Genomic DNA, 18,551 nt, shown 5'->3' with positions numbered 1-18,551 from the left:
CTGGAACCAAAGGTAGATGTGGTCAGGAGAGAAGATGGAAGTAGAAAGCAGAGTTATGCCACTGGTTTTAAATACGGGTGGACTGTCCTTAAGAATTCTTATAATAGTGGGTCCTTTGATAGGCATAGGCTCAAAATTTGGAGTCTTGAAACAATTTTTGAAGTATGCCTTCTCTATTTACGAGCTATGATGGTTCCATGTGAGCACTCTGGACTCTGAGCTACTCCTGTGTCACTGAGGGGCTCTCTGGCTGCATCCCCAATAACTACATCCAGGTGGTAAGAAGAAATCTAGAAATCTATCAGCACTTAAATTCCTGAGGAAATACTATAAACCTGTAAAGCAAACCTACAGATCTGCTGAACACAAGCCAAGTGGTCAACCATGGCACCTTAATTAGGCGCTAGAGGGTGAAATGCATGATGGGAGATGGAAAGAAAAAGCAGTTTTCTAGCTGGGGGAGGCACTTGTAAGATTCACCTTTCATCCAGGCTTGATATGCTAAATATCAACATATTTGAACATGTGATGAACACTAAATGTGCTAAATACTCCCTTCCTTATTCAGAATATTAATCAGAAAAATAAATGGTAATTAATTTAGCACCAAGTAGAACAGAAAACATTGGTGATGTTATAAGCAGTGGAATTGGACTAAAGAAACATATACCAACAATACTTTACTATCTACAGTGGCTGGATTGAAATCCACAGAGTCTTGAAAATGTTATTTGGTCATTACGTCAACCTCCTTTGACCAAAGTAGGTAACAAGTGTCTGGGTAGACGTCCCTCTTCTGGAAAACTCCTACACATCCTTCAAAACCTAGCTCAAATGTCACCACCCCTGACAACTCAATCCCCTTCAGTTTCTAGCCTCAACCAGGCAGTAGAGTGTCCCTCTTCTAGGTGTCCACGACACTCTCCATCTATTTCTACTTTAGGACTTAGCACATTTGACATGACTTTAAGAGGTTGACCTGGCCCTTTGATAGGGCTCATAGCCCACTAGCCTGTGAACTCTCCAAGGAATGGGTCATGGTTTATTCACCTTTTACCTCTTACCTTCTGCCTCTGCCCAGTACCACTTATGGAATCACACACAAAGCAAGTCCTAAATAAGTGCTGAATAAAAGAATGGAGGGAAGATTTAACTTCATTTCCCTCTTTTTTGTAGTCAAAGGGGATTATGAAGGTGTGAAAGAAGAGACTAGAGAGGGTCAAAATAACCTGCCAACTGCCTGGTTAACCTGCCTCGATTAATCTCTTACTGAGTGCATTTCAAATATCTTGAATGATTTTGCAGTAATTTTCCTTATCATGAATTCTTCTGGGACTTTACTTGGATTCTTAAAACTCTTTTAGGGCAATGCAATTGGTCTTCATGGGCTTGGTCTTCTTTACTTTTATGGAAAAGGAGTTCCCGTGGTAAGTTAAATAATTTCATTATCTTTTCCACGTTTCCAGCAATTTATAGCGTAAAATTCATGGTCATTCATTAATTGAAAGGAATCATCTCTATTATCTGGTTTGCCAAACTATTATATCAGACAATAGAGAATAAAATAATCTAGTGAAATCTTTGCCAAAGAGACACAGAAGAACAAGCTTGTGACAAGAATAGCATTCCTAATTATATCTCAGAATCGTAGAGTCTAAATAACCTTAGAAATCATCTATCCTCTGAGGATTTTATTGATAGGGAAATTTATCTTCTAATTTTAACCTCTGTCTTTTGAGTGACCTTCCCCCAATATCTAACAAAACCTATTGTCAATGTAGAAAAGACATAATTACGGTGAAAGTGAGATAATTGTTTCCTGATAGAATCTAATAATGAAATAAAAATATATAACATTTCTGATACTATTTTAATTAGCTTAAATCACATAGGGCACTGTCTATACTCTTTTTAAAAAGCGCAAGGCGATTGTTACCATGGAGTTATACATATACCTTTGAGTAATAGAGTGTAATTATCTTGCAGAATTATTCTGAAGCACTTAAATACTTTCAAAAAGCTGCAGAGAAAGGGTGGCCCAATGCACAGTTCCAGTTAGGCTTCATGTACTACTGTAAGTGCTATGAATATGGCTGCTTTATTTAGAATGACATGCATATTATTAAGTCTGCTCAATTTACAACAAAAATCAAATGGTGGATGGGAGTGGTTTAGGTAGAACATTCAGGCAGCAATTTGACGAATTTGAAAAAGACCTAAAAAGGACACCATTTGGGGGAGGACACAGGGAGATGCAGAGTCAGGAAGCTCACTTTTGACAAGGTTAAGTTTGAGGTGCCTGTGATGTCCAATGCACATACTCAGAAGCAAGGATGAAACTCACAAGAAAAGTCAAACTTGGAGAGAAAGAATTGAGAGGCATCAACATACAGGTGTTAGTTCAGAGTAGTTGAGATTGCAAAGGTTGCAATGAGAAAGTGTAAGAGGAAGGAGCAGTGGGTCGTGGTCAGAAATCTAGTGATTCTCCATGCTGTATTGAAAGAATAGGCAGAGGAATACTGGTCACCAAGAATGAAAAGCCATGGTCAGAGAAATAGGAAAAAAAAAAAAAAGATCTTAAGGGAGTCAATACACTAGAATGCTCAAGAAAGAGTAAATGAATGAGCATTCCTGTGAAATGGAGTGAGAAGCCTGGTTTAAAAAAAAAAGTAAGAAAGAACTGAGTACCTGTGAGACTTAGCAATATGGAGAATGTTGGGGAGGTCATTGGACTGGTTGGGCTGGAAGCCAGGTGACAATGGGTTAGGGCGTGAATGGAAGGTGAGGAAGTAGATAAGTAAAAATATTCTTCCAAGCAGTGTGCTCTTCAAAGATGGAATTGCAGTGTGAGAGGGACCAAGAACCAAGAGGGAGTTGTTTTCAACATGGTGAGGACGTGAGCACAGTTATAATTGATGAAAAGAGATTCTGGAAAAAAAGTTGGTGGTATTAGGATGTGGTTGGGCCCAGGGAGGTGGAGGCATTGTTAGTCTTGATAGGCAAGACTTCTTCCTCTCAAAGACTGGAGGAAGGGAGGCACGGATGGAAAGATGTAAATATAGGGGGGATGAGGAGAGAGGCAAGTGAGGAAAGACAATGTGAACTTTTCCTCCATGATCTAGTTAGGTACAAAGTTGCCTTATGAGAGCAAAGGTAGAGTGGCTGGGGCAGGAGGTCTCAGAAAGCCAAAAAGGTTTATAATAACCTGTGTTGGGACTGAGAGAGGGAGTAGCCAAGAAAAATACCGGGAGATCTGAACATAGTCAGTGGAGCTGGAATTCAAACTCAATTGATCTGCCTCCAGAGCTTTTGCTCTTAATTGCTAGCTATATGGCACTGCCTCTAAAGGCCATGCAATGCTAGAGCTGGAAGGGAAAGTAAGGACCATCTAGGGAAAGCCTTCTCCTTTTGCAAATGAAGAGCCTAGATGTGTCCAACTCACAAAAGAAGTAATGAGAGAGCCAGGACAAGAATCCCAGCTGCGGGATTCTCCGCCCTAGTGCCAAGTGCCTCTCCTTGCTCCAAGCATGAGTTGGATGAGAGCTGGGCTTCCTGCAGCTGGGATTTCCTGTGCCATACTCCATAGTTGTGTCTGGGAGAAACTGTACCTGTATTCTGGTGCAGAAGGATGACAAAGATAGCAAGATGCACCATGGTGGAGCTTGTTGTCCTCAGAGATCACCACTTGATCTCCTTTTCGTTAACTCTAGTTATGCCATATGAGGAGGTATTTTCCTGAGACTGAACAGCCCTTCTTCCTCCGTTATTTCTGAATTGGTAAAGAACATAAATTTCTATATTCATTCTTATAACCAAACTGAACGTTCTCCCTGCCCCTGAATAGAGCAGCTTGGCTTTTGGTTGGCTTTTCCCAACCTATTTAAAATAAGAGGCATCACCATTATATCCATAGATTATAATGTAAAAAATAAATAAGGGGTGGCTTAAAACAATTTTAATTTTCAGCTGGCTCTGGAGTATGGAAGGATTATAAAATTGCCTTCAAATATTTTTACTTGGCATCTCAGAGCGGGCAGCCCCTCGCCATTTATTATCTGGCCGAGATGTACGCAACAGGAACAGGAGTGTTAAGATCGTGCAGAACTGCCGTGGAGGTAAGGACTGGGCTGTTTTTAGAGTACTTTTCATTTATCACACAGAAGAGATGACACTGTCCTTAAATCGTTGGTGCCTTTGATTTTACAGCTATTACCTCTTTTCTTTCAGTTGACAATGTGAACACTGACATTTGTCAGAGAGGAAAAGCAGTGATGTAACTGAGGTTGGAAAAGACAGAAAGAGAAATGATCCCTCCTCTCTCTTACATTTGGCTTTTTAACAAGTTCAGAGCTCACCTCAAAATTCAGTTAAGGAGCTCGGTTGCAGCCTTCAATCAAATCACCAGGGCAATTTGGCACTTCTAGTGAGATTGGTAGTTGCTACTTGGGAAATGAAAGGCTTGATTTAGCCTAGAAAGTGTGGCCCACTTCTTCCCAGAAAGCAGAGTCCTTAGGTTTTTGATGATTTGGATGACAATTGAGAAAGTGGATTCTTTCAGCCTGAGCCAGTGATGTACTTTTCAAAAGATGCTTTTAGGACCTTAATGCCCTCCATTGATTTATTAAACACATCCGCTGCACCGGTATAAATACCTTCATGTTGCCATCTGGTCCCTCTGAAACTCATTTCAAAAGCTGCCAGCTAATAATCTATCTTTAGATTTGCTCCTTTGCCAACTTCCTAATGAATTATGTATGGCTAACCTCTTTTGGTTACATAAGGGCTATTCAGCTAAGTTGACATTTGTCCCCCTAGAGCTCTGCACACCTCCCTGGTGGTTATGTCACCTACACCCTCGGGCACTCTCTTCCCTTCATTCTCTCCTTTCCACATCAGTGGTGGCCTTACAACTTACCTCATTAAGCAGCAGTGCCCAGAAAGTCCCTTTAAAAAACAACCACTGCCACCAAAAAAAAAAAAAAAACAAAAAAAACCCCAACAACCAGAAGTTGATACATTCTTGTTCTTCCAAATAGTCTCCAAGTTAGGAAAGTTTATTATACGAATTTAAGACAAGCCTGAGGAAGTTTTGCTCAAGACTATATATATATATATATATATATAAAATTTGTGATTTTTGTGCCTATAAAAGGTATTAACCCTTAATCTTAAATACTTTGTAAAAGCCATTCTTTAGACCTAAAATCCTTGCCAGGAGCTGAAGACTAATTTCAGTTATCATTTGCTTGGGATGAAGTATATTGGCTAACCAGTCTGCTTGATTTCTCTTCCATATACAGCTATATAAAGGCGTCTGTGAACTAGGCCACTGGGCTGAGAAATTCCTGACAGCTTACTTTGCCTATAAGGATGGTAATATAGATTCTTCTCTTATTCAGTATGCACTGCTTGCAGAAATGGGGTATGAAGTAGCTCAAAGCAATTCAGCATTCATTTTGGAATCTAGTAAGATAAGTTAAAATTCTCTGCAATTCCCCAATCATACATATGCATGTAAGACTTTACTACAGAGACATTTTAAGCCTTCCTAATGGAATGTCTCCATTTTTTTTTTTTTTTTAGAAAAGGCTAAAATTCTTGAAAAAGAGAAGATGTATCCAATGGCACTTCTCCTATGGAATCGAGCTGCCATTCAAGGTATAGAACCTAGATTAAAAATAAGCACATACCTGGTCCCTGTCTGCTATTATTCATCTGATTTGCTTCCATTGTGTTCTTGGGTACATAGGCAGAAAGGTGCAGAATATCAAGTAGGTGGCATTTTGAAATATACTGATGTAAGGGTCAGTCTACGGTTAGAGGTCATTTCTAGGAACTTATTTTCTTATTATCAAGGTCTCTATAGTTCAGCAAACCAAAGGAATTTTTTTATAGCTCTGTCTCCATGACATCAGAACAGTCCTTTGAAACATGACAATTTTACTCAAGAAACCGGTTTTCTTGGTCTGGCTCAGTCACTGTTTGCTGAGTTATTGACAACTAATCAGAGATGTGACTTATGTCTCAATGAGTTTATAGGCGAAATTACTTATGCATCTCAGACTCATTCGATTTCTTTTTTAAGATATTACATTAGTGACTACCACAAACTTCAGATCTTTACTATAACCATTAGCATGTAAGAATCAAAACAAAACAAAAACCAGAGATAAATGGCAGGAGCCTCTCCCCTTTCCTGGAGTTCCCATGTCCTGCTTGTCAGGATCGCATGGATAAAGAACATAAGATATCAGTGGTGGGAAAAGCATTGACAAGTGGCATTTGCATTGCTATGTCTCTTCCTGTTTTTTCCACTAAAATTACATTATTAAAAGCAAAGAGATACTGCAAAGCTGTCACAATTGGCATTTGAATGTGTGAGGAACTCTCTTGCAATAAGAGCAATTTTGCTTCCAATTAGGTTTCTTAAAATCATCTTATGCTAAAGCCAAATCATCCCTTTTCACAGGAAGTGAACAGGATAGTAAATGATTCTCAGCTGACACTAAAATGAGGCAGAGGAAAAAGTCACAGTGGTGCTTGCTCAGATCCAGCTGAGCTGGTAACACAGCAGCAAGCCATCAATGCTGCTTTAGTGAGAAATTCCCTTTAAAAGTCTGTGTTTTCTAAAATGCAACAGAGCAATAAAGACCATATTTAGAGCGGGAAACAACACCGGCAATCTCTCAGCCACAGCAAATCAGCTTAATTGCAACAAATACAAGTTTATTCCAAGCCAGGCAATGGTGTGGAAGTTGCACCAAGGAAAGGAAACATTAAAAACAAGGATACATTAATATTAAACTGAATTCCCCAATTTAAAAAAAAGTCAGATGGCTAAAAATAATTATGTGTCACGAGAGAGGTCAGGCATAAGTGTCCCTGAAGATAAGGCTGCTGAGTGGCTCACTTGGGGTGAGGAAATCTAATAATGAAATTTTCCAATTAGTCACTGGCCATGCTTCTTTTAGCAGTCACTGCATGTGAGGAACCATGCAGTGCTGGGCCATCAGGACTCGGTCACCACCCTGTGACTGTGAAATGGATGTGGAAATCCCTCCACCGTCAGGCGATCCCCACAGGAGGCCATCAGGATTGCCACATTCCCAGTCAGTCCCCTCATTAGAGTGGAGCTGCATCCTCCCGAGAACCAGCTCGTTCACTGCCTTCCACTCCCAGAGACTTCAGGGACCCTGCTTACAACCTGTAAATCTTGAAAGTGCACAGAATTGTCCTAACCCTCTGGGTCATGGCCCAGAAGGAACCTCAGGGGTCAAAGGAGGGCAGCTTTGGGCAAAATTAGAGATGAAGCAAGTTTTTCTTCGGGGTTCTCTTCTAAGCACCATTCTCATAAGGCTTTGCTCCCAGTTACCTGTCCATTTTGAGGCATCTGGGAAGCAAACCTTGATAACTAATGTCTTTTGTCAGCTTGAGAATTTTATAATGTTAGTTCTACTCAGCTAATGATAGCTCATGGTATTACATCTCTTAGAGGCGTCTATATTTTAATAGAACATTCTAGAAGACTAAAAGAACTTCAGTACCCAAAGGAATAAATGCCAAAGGATCTTAGGCACTGCTCTAGGCCAAATGGGGAGGAAATTTTGGAAGATGCTCTATATCACTTAACGATACACCTCAGATCATACCGCACAGGGTATTTCCAAGTAAGTCAAGACCATGCTAAGGTCTGGCTTAGCCAGCCCTGGTCTAAGGGCTGGCCTCAGCTGGGATAGATGTCCTAGATGAGTGTTCCCTCATCTTTTCAATCAACATTCTCCTAATGAATGGAAACAAGGACCCCAAGGAGATCCTTACAGTTCATTCCTAGGTGGCCTTTAAAAGACTCATATCTTAAAAAGTCACATGACTTTTTTCTACTTGACATATCCATGTTTGTTAGAAAGTAATAATTGAAATTACTTAATATCTGGGGAAAGCATCTTCTAAAAAGTTTTCTAGCATGTCTATCCATTCATTTCATAAATATTTATCAAGCAACCATTCTAGGTTCTGGGACTATATCAGTAATTAAGAGCTTCAAAGTAGTGAGGTATCACAAGAGTGAAAGAATGGGCTCCACATGTACTCACTATCACATTGGCACTGACTGATCAACACTATGGTGCTCACACAGTAGTAATATTCTCCAGGGATTAGGGGGTTGGGGGAGTAAACTTACAACTAATGGACGCAGTGAGCATTGTAGAGGGGACGGGCATGCTTCTAATCCTCTCTTGGGTGAGGCAAAGTCATAAAGTGTAACCAAAATGTTTGTACCCTCATGATATCCTGAAATAAAAATAAATAAAAAATAAAAGAACTTCAAAGTATTAATACTTGTCCTCACAGAGTCCCTGTTCTCATGGGAGAGAGAGGAAATACACTAGTAAGGAAATAAACTTGTCTATCACTGTATCAGTGATAGACGCTGTAAGAAATAAAACATGGAGACGAGACAGTTAACTGCTGGGGTAGGGGTTGCAGGGGTACATTAGACAAGGTACTCAGAGAAAGGCCTCTAGGAGGGAAGGGGCATTTGTGCTCAGACCCGAATGATGAGAAACCAGCCATGTGAACAGTTGGAGGAATTCCGAACCCTCCAGGCAAAGGGACTTGAGGATCCTAATTACGGACCTTGTGCAGGGACCCTGAGGCAGGAATGAGCTTGGTGTGTCGAAGGAATAATAAGGCCAGGCGTCCAGAGCAGAGTGAGAAAGTGACCTGTGACAGGGTTAGTCAGGGAGGCAGAAGGCAGGTAGGCGTGACTTGTAGGTCCGGCAAGGAGTCTGGATGTTACTCCAAATGCAAAGTGAAGCCATGGGGGGATTTGACACAGGGGAATAACGTGATTTGATTTCACGTTTTGAAAAGACCACCCTGGCTGTTACGCAGAGAATGGATTGAAAAGTGAAGATAAAAGAACAGTTTGAAGGCTATTGTAGTATTCTCGGCTTGAATAGGTAGTTGAGGAGATGTCGAGAGATAGGTATGTTTAAGAGGTATTATAAAATCAACAGGACTTGCTGATGAACTTGATAATGGAGGTGAGGGAAAAAGAAGACCTAGGAATACTTCCCCTAGCTTTAGGGCCTGGACAATGGTGGCTCTAGTACTGAAACAGGGAAGAAACTGATTATTTTGTTTGGAGGAAGGGGTGTAAGGTGTTAGGAAATCTCTATTGGACATTTTAAGTTTGAAATTCAAGTAGAGAAATAAAGAAGGCAATTATGAGGATCTGGGCCTCAGGGAGAAACAGGACTGAAGATATAAATTCAGATGTAGTTAACACAAAGATAACCGTGGAACTAGGCGAGGTCACCTGGAGAAAGAGTTGAGATGGAGCAGAGTGGTGGAGAGAGGTATGGAGGAGAAGAGAAAAAAGAAGGGAAAGAAGAAAGAGAAGAAAGGAATTAGAAACAAGCTCTTGACATTCCAACATTTAGAAAGTGGGTAGATGAGAGGTCAGGCAAGAGTTTGAAAACAAGAGGCTGTGAGGTAGGAGGGAAATCAAGAGAATGCAGTGCCATCAATGCCAAGAGAGGAAAGTGCTTGGGCACATGGGTCCCATGACTCCAGTGCTGCTCAGAGGCTGGGGAAGATGAGGGCAGAGATATGGCCAATGGATCTGGAGGTCACACACCACCTTCAAAGTAGCAGTTCCAAGGAGGAGGGGCAGAATCCAGGTTGGAGTAGGTCAAAGAGTCTGTAGGAGGTGAAGCTTTGGAGATAGTGTAGAACACACTTTTGAAAAGGTTGAGTGTAAAGAGGAACAGAAAAATGGGGCATGAGCTAGAAGGAGACACTACAGGATAAAGAGAGGGTTTATTTTTGTTCATGGACAACACCAGAGCGTTTGGCCGATGGGATTGATCTGGGAAAGAGGACAAAACTGGTGATGCAGGAGAGTAGAGCTTCAGGAGTGGAGTCTGAGGATAGGAGGGATGGGCTCCAGTTTCCCAAGAGTTGACCTACTTTCAAAAAATTGAATTTAAAGGGGAAAATTTGTAATTTTTTGTTCTTTAAGAACACTTGGACGATACCCTGGGTGTTATCCTATAATGAAGACAGCTAGCATTGAGCATTATATTTTGTATTTCATAAAGTATATCTAATCATGATTCGAGTGTCTTTTTTGTTTTTTGATATTTGGGTATTCAGGTATATATATATATATTTTTTTTAAGGACTGAAACAAGATTATTAGGTTGACTTCCTGGGAGGTACACATGAATTGTTTGAGTTACGATTCTTCTTTTTCTAATGTTTCTATCAGGCAATGCATTTGCTAGAGTAAAAATTGGAGATTACCACTACTATGGCTATGGGACTAAGAAAGACTATCAAACAGCAGCCACACATTACAGCATCGCAGCCGACAAATACCACAGTGCACAAGCCATGTTCAATCTGGCCTACATGTATGAACACGGCTTGGGTATTGCAAAGGTAATTGCATTGGTAATAATTCAAACTTAATAATGACAGCTGTGTGGGAAGAGAAAATTTATAAATGTTTTGAATTTCACTGATGTCATCAATGAGGACGAAGAAAGGAAAATACTTAACATTTACTGAGGTTCTCCCCTGTGCCAACACATATTACTTACCCTGTGAGATAGATATTATTTTCTCCATTTATGCCAAGGGCATAACTAATGAGTAGAAGAGATCTAGTCTAGGCCAATTTGATTCGTAAGTTCCTGCTTTTTCCAGCACATACTCTCTCTTGGGGGCCCTACCTCCCTTCCACTCCACTTTTAGGACTTTTTCCATTAAAATTTTCCACTGGCTCTGAAGCTCTCAGTAGAGAAAGAAGGAGAAAGTGGAGTGAGACCACAGTTGGATACCAAGGTGGCATTAATCCATGGTCTCATGGAGCACCCACTGTGTACAAGACACAGTGATGGGCACTTCAGAGAGGCCCAAGAGTATGTATCTCCATCCTCCCGAGACTGCACTTGATTTGAGGAATGAGGCATATTCACTTGGAAAGAGGAACTAGCACCACAAGGTGGTATCGGGGAAATCTCTAAGACAATGAGTGTAATTAAGGCAGAAGATGGCATCAGGGTCTGACAGAGTGATACAGTGCATTCAATATCAATAATGATAATAGCAGCCAGGCTGAGTGTGTTATGTGTACTCTGTCATTGAAACCACACAACCACTCAATGAGATAGTCCCTATAATTGCCCTCAATGTAGGCATCAGGGAGCTCAGTGCAGAGAGGTTAAGTCATTTGGCCAAGCTTGCAGAGCTCATCAGTAGTGGAGTCAGAATTTGAATCCAGGCCTGTCTGACCCACTGTTTTGGGGCATAAGAGTATGCCCTACGAGAAGTCTTTCTTAGTGCTCAAGCATGTATTTCTCCTCAGTGTTTATATGTTTATATTCCTGGCTGCATTTCTAAAGCCAAATAATGTGGAAATTATCGGCTTTTATGCTCTCTTCTTTCTTCCAGTTGTGCTAGTAATTGAGAATTATTGGTAGGGAATTTCCTATTTGAGAACTGCTAATGGTGCACACTGCAGCTACCGTCTCCTTATTCAGCGTGCAGATCCCTGCTGTCCTGGTCCTCTCCTGCAGCCTGCCTTTTGGCTGATCATTTTTCATTAGCCCGGGCAGCCTAAGCAGGGGAAAGAATGTCAAATCCGAATCCAGTCTGTTTTCCCCATTCCTACTAAGTACAAGCTTCCCGTGTTTGTAAAATTTGGGGGAGAATGGAGCTGGATTGGATAGCCAAATTAGATAATTCTGGGGATGTTATTTGGCCACCCCCAGCTCCCCACCCATCATTCATGTCAGTAAAACAGAACTAATGATGCCTGCCCTGCCCCAGGCTTTGAGGATAAAATGAATGCGCCTTTGCAGTCAAGCAGTGTGTGGAATGACTTACTTAGATCAGAAGGGAATTTGAGCCACTGCTAAGTACGGCTTCAATAAGATTAAAGCTTTTATTCATCATTCCTCGTGCAAAACATAACAACATGAGGAGAGCATTGTCTATGGAAAGGATAAAAGTGACCCCACTCCGTGTGTTAAATTCAAGTTAGCTCTCCCACTCCGTGTGATTCCAGAAGGACTTGGTCCCCCTGACAGTGTATCCTTAGCACAATGAGGCCATTTTGCCTTGAGTCCCTGAGGGCAGGAAGGAGCATTCTCTCAGGACACACAGGCTGTCAGTGCCCAGCTGGCCTTTGATTTCCTCTTTGGAGTCGCCACTGTAGGCACTTTCTTTACAAAGTCAAATAATAGTTGTTGAGACATACGTTTCGTACGTTCAGAAAAACACTCTGAAGTTTCTCTTTGCCCACTTTTCTGTTCTTTTCTGCTGGGGTTTCTGTTGTATCATGGATAGTTCATTTGATCAGTCTCTCTCAGTCACAGTGTATTTTCTCCTACAGAAATTCTCTATGTTTAAAAAGAAACAGGGGCTGCTCTTAACCTCAGACCTGGATAGGAGAATTTTAGATTTAGTTAATGAGGGATCCTTGCTCTTTGTTTTTATTAGTTTCTTTTGTTTAGCAATTAGGAAAATAATCACCTAGTACTTGGGCAAAGTTTACTAATCTTGCCATCTCATAATCAAATTAGCAAGGAGATATCACTTTTTCTAATTCTTAAAATGAATATCCTGATAATTAAAAGCTCAAAGCTTGTTCCAATAAAAGCAGAGCAGTTAGGAGACTAGGCCTCGCCAGCGCTTAAAATATCAAGTAATTAAGCATTTTTTCAGCAAGGCACTTCACAATCCTCTTTATTTGTTAATTTTCATGGAAACTGGTGAGAAAGATGAGTTATAATATCATTATCAGGGTTTCTCTGGGAATCAAAGAAGGTAGGGTGGAAATCATGTTTTATAAACTCCGCATTCAAGATCTCTGAGGAAGAAAGTGAGTTATAAATCAATTCTTGGTAAATCAATGTAAAAATATGGGTGATTGTTGTTATCATCTGTTTTTAAGAAAGGAAGTTGGGGCTAGGATGATGTAGGTGAGTTACCTTAATAGCTTCTCTGGGAAGCATCTTAGCCAATGAGCTCCTTGAATTAAACTGTGGGGCCAGGACTGACTGCAGCATTGTCTGGGAACACCAAATAAAACCTGGGGAAGAATTGGGAGAGGACCTAAACTAGTTCAGGAGTATAAGCACTCAGCCCACAAGTTGTTATGAAACTTTTTCAGTTTACACTTGATTTGTAAATACTTCAGAAATTTAACCACGAACAAAGCCTGTTGCCCATCCCCTCCTGGCCATTCCTTCTGTCCATACCTGGTTCAGGTCTGAATTTCTGCTCACCTTGGTATGTTGTAAAGGCATCTTCCATTCTAGTGTTCTTCCTTCAAATCTGTGGCAGAGGTGGCTCTGTCCACCAAAGATTTGTAATCTTCAGTCCACAGTGAGGAGATTATGGAGGTGTGCCTGCCTAGTCAGAGACTACATTTCCCAGCTCCCTTTGCATCCACGTGATAGTTCTTGGCTTGGTGGGAAAAGTGAAGTGCTTCATCTCTGGGCTGAGGCGGCTAAGAAATAGATGGAGCTGCTCCCTAGTCTCTTTCCCTTCCATTGACTGAATGTAGCAGAGGCTGGAGGAGACTGTAAAACCACAGGATGAAAGGAGCTTTGGTCCAGCAATTACCACATGAAGAAAATTCACCACCAACCAGTAACACCCACATTGGAATGTTGAATGAGGGAGAAATAAACTTCTTTTATGTTAAGCCATTGAAATTTGGGGGTTACAGATGTTAGCATTATCTTAATTAATACATAATCCATTTAACAAGGCACTACCAGTTTATTCTTAATAAAATATAACTCTGATATTGTTACCCCAACCACCCTACTCTACCCTCTAAAAAAAACCACCAAAAACACAAACAAGCAAACAAGTATCAAGAATCTTATTTACTTTTTATTGCCTAATGAAGTCCAGACTCTACGTTGCATTCAAAACTCTCCTTTACCTAAGCTACCTTGATAATAACGGTTTGATATATCACTTTTCCCCCACGTATAGTGTAGACTACATATTCCTTCCCCTCAAAGACCTTGAACTCAACCTTGAACTGAACCTTCCTGACTTTTTGCTGGAATGATCTTCCCTTACATTTTTGCCCGTTAAAGACCAGTCCATTTTTCAAAGAACACCTTCAATGCCATCTCCTCTATGAATCCTTTAAGGAACATCCAGATGTAAAAGATATCTACTTCTCAACTACCGTGGTACTGTACTCTGCTTTTCATTCATTCACTTATTCATTTGAATATTTATCAATTGCCTGTTCTGTGTCAGGAAGCGCTATACTTGGCTCTGAGGATACAAGAAGAACAAGACAGCCTTCAAAGAGCTCACAATCCACCACGAAAGAGACATGTTCATAGCTGTAGTTAAAGCCCCAAATGGTGTGCACATACATGCAAACACACCCCTAAAAAGAATTAAAGATAAAATACTGCAAACATGTTAAAGAAGGAACAATTCGTTCAGGGGGAACCAGGGCTTTCAGATTCTGTTCAAAATGTTTTTGTAGGCCGGGCGTGATGGCTCACATCTGTAATCCTAGCACTCTGGGAGGCCAAGGCGGGTGGATCGCTCAAGGGCAGGAGTTTGAGACCAGCCTGAGCAAGAGCGAGACCCCGTCTCTACTAAAAAATAGAAAGAAATGATCTGGACAACTAAAAAAATATATATATGTAAAAATTAGCCAGGCATGGTGGCGCCTGCCTGTAGTCCCAGCTACTTGGGAGGCTGAGGCAGCAGGATCGCTTGAGCCCAGGAGTTTGAGGTTGCTGTGAGCTAGGCTGACGCCATGGCACTCTAGCCCGGGCAACAGAGCAAGACTCTGTCTCAGAAAAAAAAAACAAACAAATGTTTTTGCAGAGTGGAGTATGAGAAACATGATAACCTTTTCAAATGGAAGAAAAAGAAAGCTATCCTAAAGTAAGGCAAACAGTGAGGGGAAATTATCCTTTGGAGAAGAGTTTCAAATGTATATATTTAGACCTATGAGATAACACATATTTTTGGATCCTGCAGAGAAAACAAAACCACATCCACCAAATAAATTATAAATAGACCTGTCAAAAGTAAAAGTAATTATGGTGCAGTGATGTTTCTTTTCTAATTTGTCTGGTCTGACCACCTATGGAGTGTTACAGCTGAAGCTTTAAACACCAGAATAGAATTATTTTCTAGAATGGATAAGTTAAAGTTATATATTCAATATTTAAAATGGCCCTCTTAGAAATACGGCATGACAGAATACACACTACTTAGAAATGGTCATAACCTTTCAGGAAATAAACATCTATCACCTAGAGAAATAATCAGAAATATACGAAACAAAATTTTGTGTGTGTTTAGCTTTACTTGTTACTGAAAAAAAATAGCAACTCTACAAACAGCCAAAATGCTTCAAAATAGAAGACATGTTATCTCTATTATTGTGCAGTGGTATAGTATTCCACTATGTATTTTATGGCCTGGTAGTTACATGAGCATACTAGAAACAGACAATTGTGGATTTGAGTCCCAGTTCTGTCACTTATAAGTTCATATAAATTTGGGTGACACTCTCTGTCTATTTTCCTTTTCAAAAGGGAGTTAATAACATCACCTCTCCTATAGAATTGTCCTGATGATTAAATGACAGTGGTGACTGGTACATAGTAAGTATTTAATAAGTATTAGCCATTATTATAATATACTACACAACCATTACAGAACATTATAGACTAAAGGAATATGTTAGGGCATGACATATTGTTTGAAATATATTGTTAAGTTAAGAAAGCAGAAGACAAAATACTATGCAGAGTAAAAAATTCCTAAAAGTACGTATACATGAATATATATAAAAATACTGGAAAATGTGTATAAAATATTATCAGTAACTATCCCCATTCCGTGAGATTGTGGGTGGTTTTTAAAAAATTTATTCAGTTCTGTATTTCCAAAGTTTCCTCTAATTAACATATGGTATATTTATAATAAGAAAACAAGAATAAATTATTCAAAAACTACCTTCCCATTCACATGCGCTGTCTCAGAATAAGAAATTTTTGATGACACCCAAAGATCTGGAGCTGGAAAACTCCTGTGTAGAGAAATGGAACAATTTTCACAAACCAGCTACTTCATTGCAGGAGAATTTTGTACCTTTAAATTAAAAGAAGCTATTTTGAACATCTGAATACTAGGCAGTGTTCACCTGACATTTAGTTAGAAACATATTATTTAACAAGAGTCTGCAGATAGGTTTATATAACCTCCTACGTCACTAAATTTAAAACAAAATAAACTCAAATGTACCACAGAGAAGTTAAATCTAAGTGGATTAGGTATGCAACGGACTTCTCATTTAATAAATCCTGGCCTTCATCAAAACACTATCGGGAGGAGTTTTTTATTTGCATGATTTGGACTTTTTACTAAACAGGGTCAAAGAATGAGGAGTCTTTTTTTATCTAGTAGTTGCTTTTATATGAGTCGCCCTAATAGCCAGACACATTCAGTGATTTCTTTCTCTGGGAATTTTAAAGAAAGACTTTCATGTCCCACTCCTCCCCACTGCAAATTGTGAGGTCTCCTGGCAAGGGGTGAGCTCATCCCACTTCTTGCTATATTTTTTATTATAAACTAAGTGACTGAATTGTAATACTTGTACTTCAAGAGATAAACTAATAACTATTGCCTGCCTCAAATAAGAATGGATGCCTGGGATATTGATGAAGTCTGCCTTTCCCTGCATCTCGGGTTCAAGTCAATATGCCTTTTACGTGTGTGGCTGACACAGCCGTTATAATCCACAGGGTGCTTTCCAATGAACACCTACTGAATTTTTTGGAATTAGAGACAGAGAGTTTTTACAACATCTATTTTCTCTGTTACCAGGAAGACTCATTCCATACAATCTCCTGAATTTTAAGTATTTTAAGCAAGAGCATTACTCTTTCTCCAACAAATCAATTTATCAGGCCACAAAGTTTTGGAAAAATTTAAGAAATGATAAGCAAAAGACAGCTGAGAGAAAGCACCACCCAAAAAACAGGTTTAGCAAAGGTCTCAAGCAAAGACCTTTCATAACTATCAAAGCCTGGGTGATGGAGCAGAAAAGACAAAGAGATATTTAGATAACCACAGTTTGTGAAAAATCGCTTCTTCCCTTTCTTTTGAAAATAGTCCGTGGGCACTCAAGCAAAATACAGTTCTAGAATCAGGCCAGGACACTTTAACCTTTAAAAGCAACGCTACTTAGCCTTTTCATTACTATTTGGGCACACAAAGAAAAAAATAAAGCAAACAAATAAAACAAGCCATAAGTAGGTGAAATATAAAGAAACAAATTTTTATTTACCATGGCATAATTTAACAATAAAAAAATTTCCTGAAAATATAGTAGAATGTCATTGGAGGAATCAAATTCCAACATAAGAGCCAACATAGCTTATTCATTTATCCTGTAAGTAATATCGAAGGCCTACTATGTAGTAGGCACTTTATTGAGCACTGGGAATTCAAGGGTGACAGACAGTCCAAATCCTTGTTTTCAAGGACCTGGAGACAGAAAATTGCATAAACAAATTCTATAACTTCAGATATGATATGTACTATGATGATAATTAGAAATTTTAAATGATTATTACTATCTGTTTTTTAATTTATTTTAGGGAACTGTTCTATTAGTGTCTAGTATTCTCTGCCCCTTTTGTTGAAATCACAACTAGGAACTGGTCCAGGGTTATCCAAGAAAGCTTTTTGGAGATTGTGTTAGTTTTCTATGGCTGCCGTAACAAATTACCAGAAAGTGAGTGGCTTAAATCAACACAAATTTATTATCTCACAGTTTCTGTAGGTCAAAAGCCCAGGTGGCTTGACTGCATCCTCTGTGTAGGGTCTCACAAGGCTAAAATCAGGGCTGTGTTCTTTCCTGGAGGCTCTCGGGAAGAGTCCACTTCCAAACTCTTTCAGGTCATTGGCTGAATTCAGTTTCCTGAGGTTGTAGAACCCAGGTCTCCATTCCCTTGCTGGTTTTCTGAATTCCTTCTCATTCTTTTGTTGTTATCCCCTCCAACAATGGCAATTTGAGTCCCTCTCGTGCTTAGAATCTCTCTGACTTCTCCTGCCACATCTCTCTCTCTTCTGCCCTCAGCCCTGAGATAACTCTGTTCATATGATTATATGGGGTCCACTTGGATAATCCAGGGTAATCTCCCCATATTAAGGTTTGTAACCTTAATTTCATTTTCAAAGTCCTCTTTGCCATATAACATAATATATTCAAGGTCCCAGAGATAAGAGGGCATGAACACCTTTTGGGGTGAGGGGACTTTGCCTATAAAATATAAACTATGATATTTCAAACAATGGTTTCTCTCTACTTAGCCCTTTTACAATAGCCTCAAAGAAAATTAAATATCTAGGAATATATTTAAAGAAAGATGTAAGAGACTTATACAGGGAGAACTATGAAACACTAAAAAAAGAAATTGTAGAAGATGTAAACAGATGGAAAAACCTACCTTGCTCATGGATTGGTAGAATCA

General features: G+C 39.7%; 1 protein-coding gene across 1 annotated transcript in view; it reads left to right on the top strand.

The window, feature by feature from the left end:
- The window catches only part of SEL1L2 (sel-1 suppressor of lin-12-like 2 (C. elegans)), a 101,649-nt gene that overhangs the window by 80,596 nt on the left and 2,502 nt on the right, over window positions 1-18,551 (top strand). Inside the window, exons 13-16 of the mRNA XM_012640442.1 lie at window positions 1,365-1,427; window positions 1,987-2,074; window positions 3,967-4,115; window positions 5,584-5,658. Of these exons, the coding sequence (XP_012495896.1) occupies window positions 1,365-1,427; window positions 1,987-2,074; window positions 3,967-4,115; window positions 5,584-5,658 (375 nt within the window). The remainder of the gene's footprint in view (window positions 1-1,364; window positions 1,428-1,986; window positions 2,075-3,966; window positions 4,116-5,583; window positions 5,659-18,551) is intronic.

Source organism: Propithecus coquereli, unplaced genomic scaffold (assembly GCF_000956105.1).
Source record: "Propithecus coquereli isolate 6110/MARCELLA unplaced genomic scaffold, Pcoq_1.0 Scaffold153, whole genome shotgun sequence".
Classification (NCBI taxonomy): Eukaryota; Metazoa; Chordata; class Mammalia; order Primates; family Indriidae; genus Propithecus; species Propithecus coquereli.
Note: the sequence above shows the minus strand (reverse complement) of the source record. Positions and strands in the feature narration are given on the sequence as shown.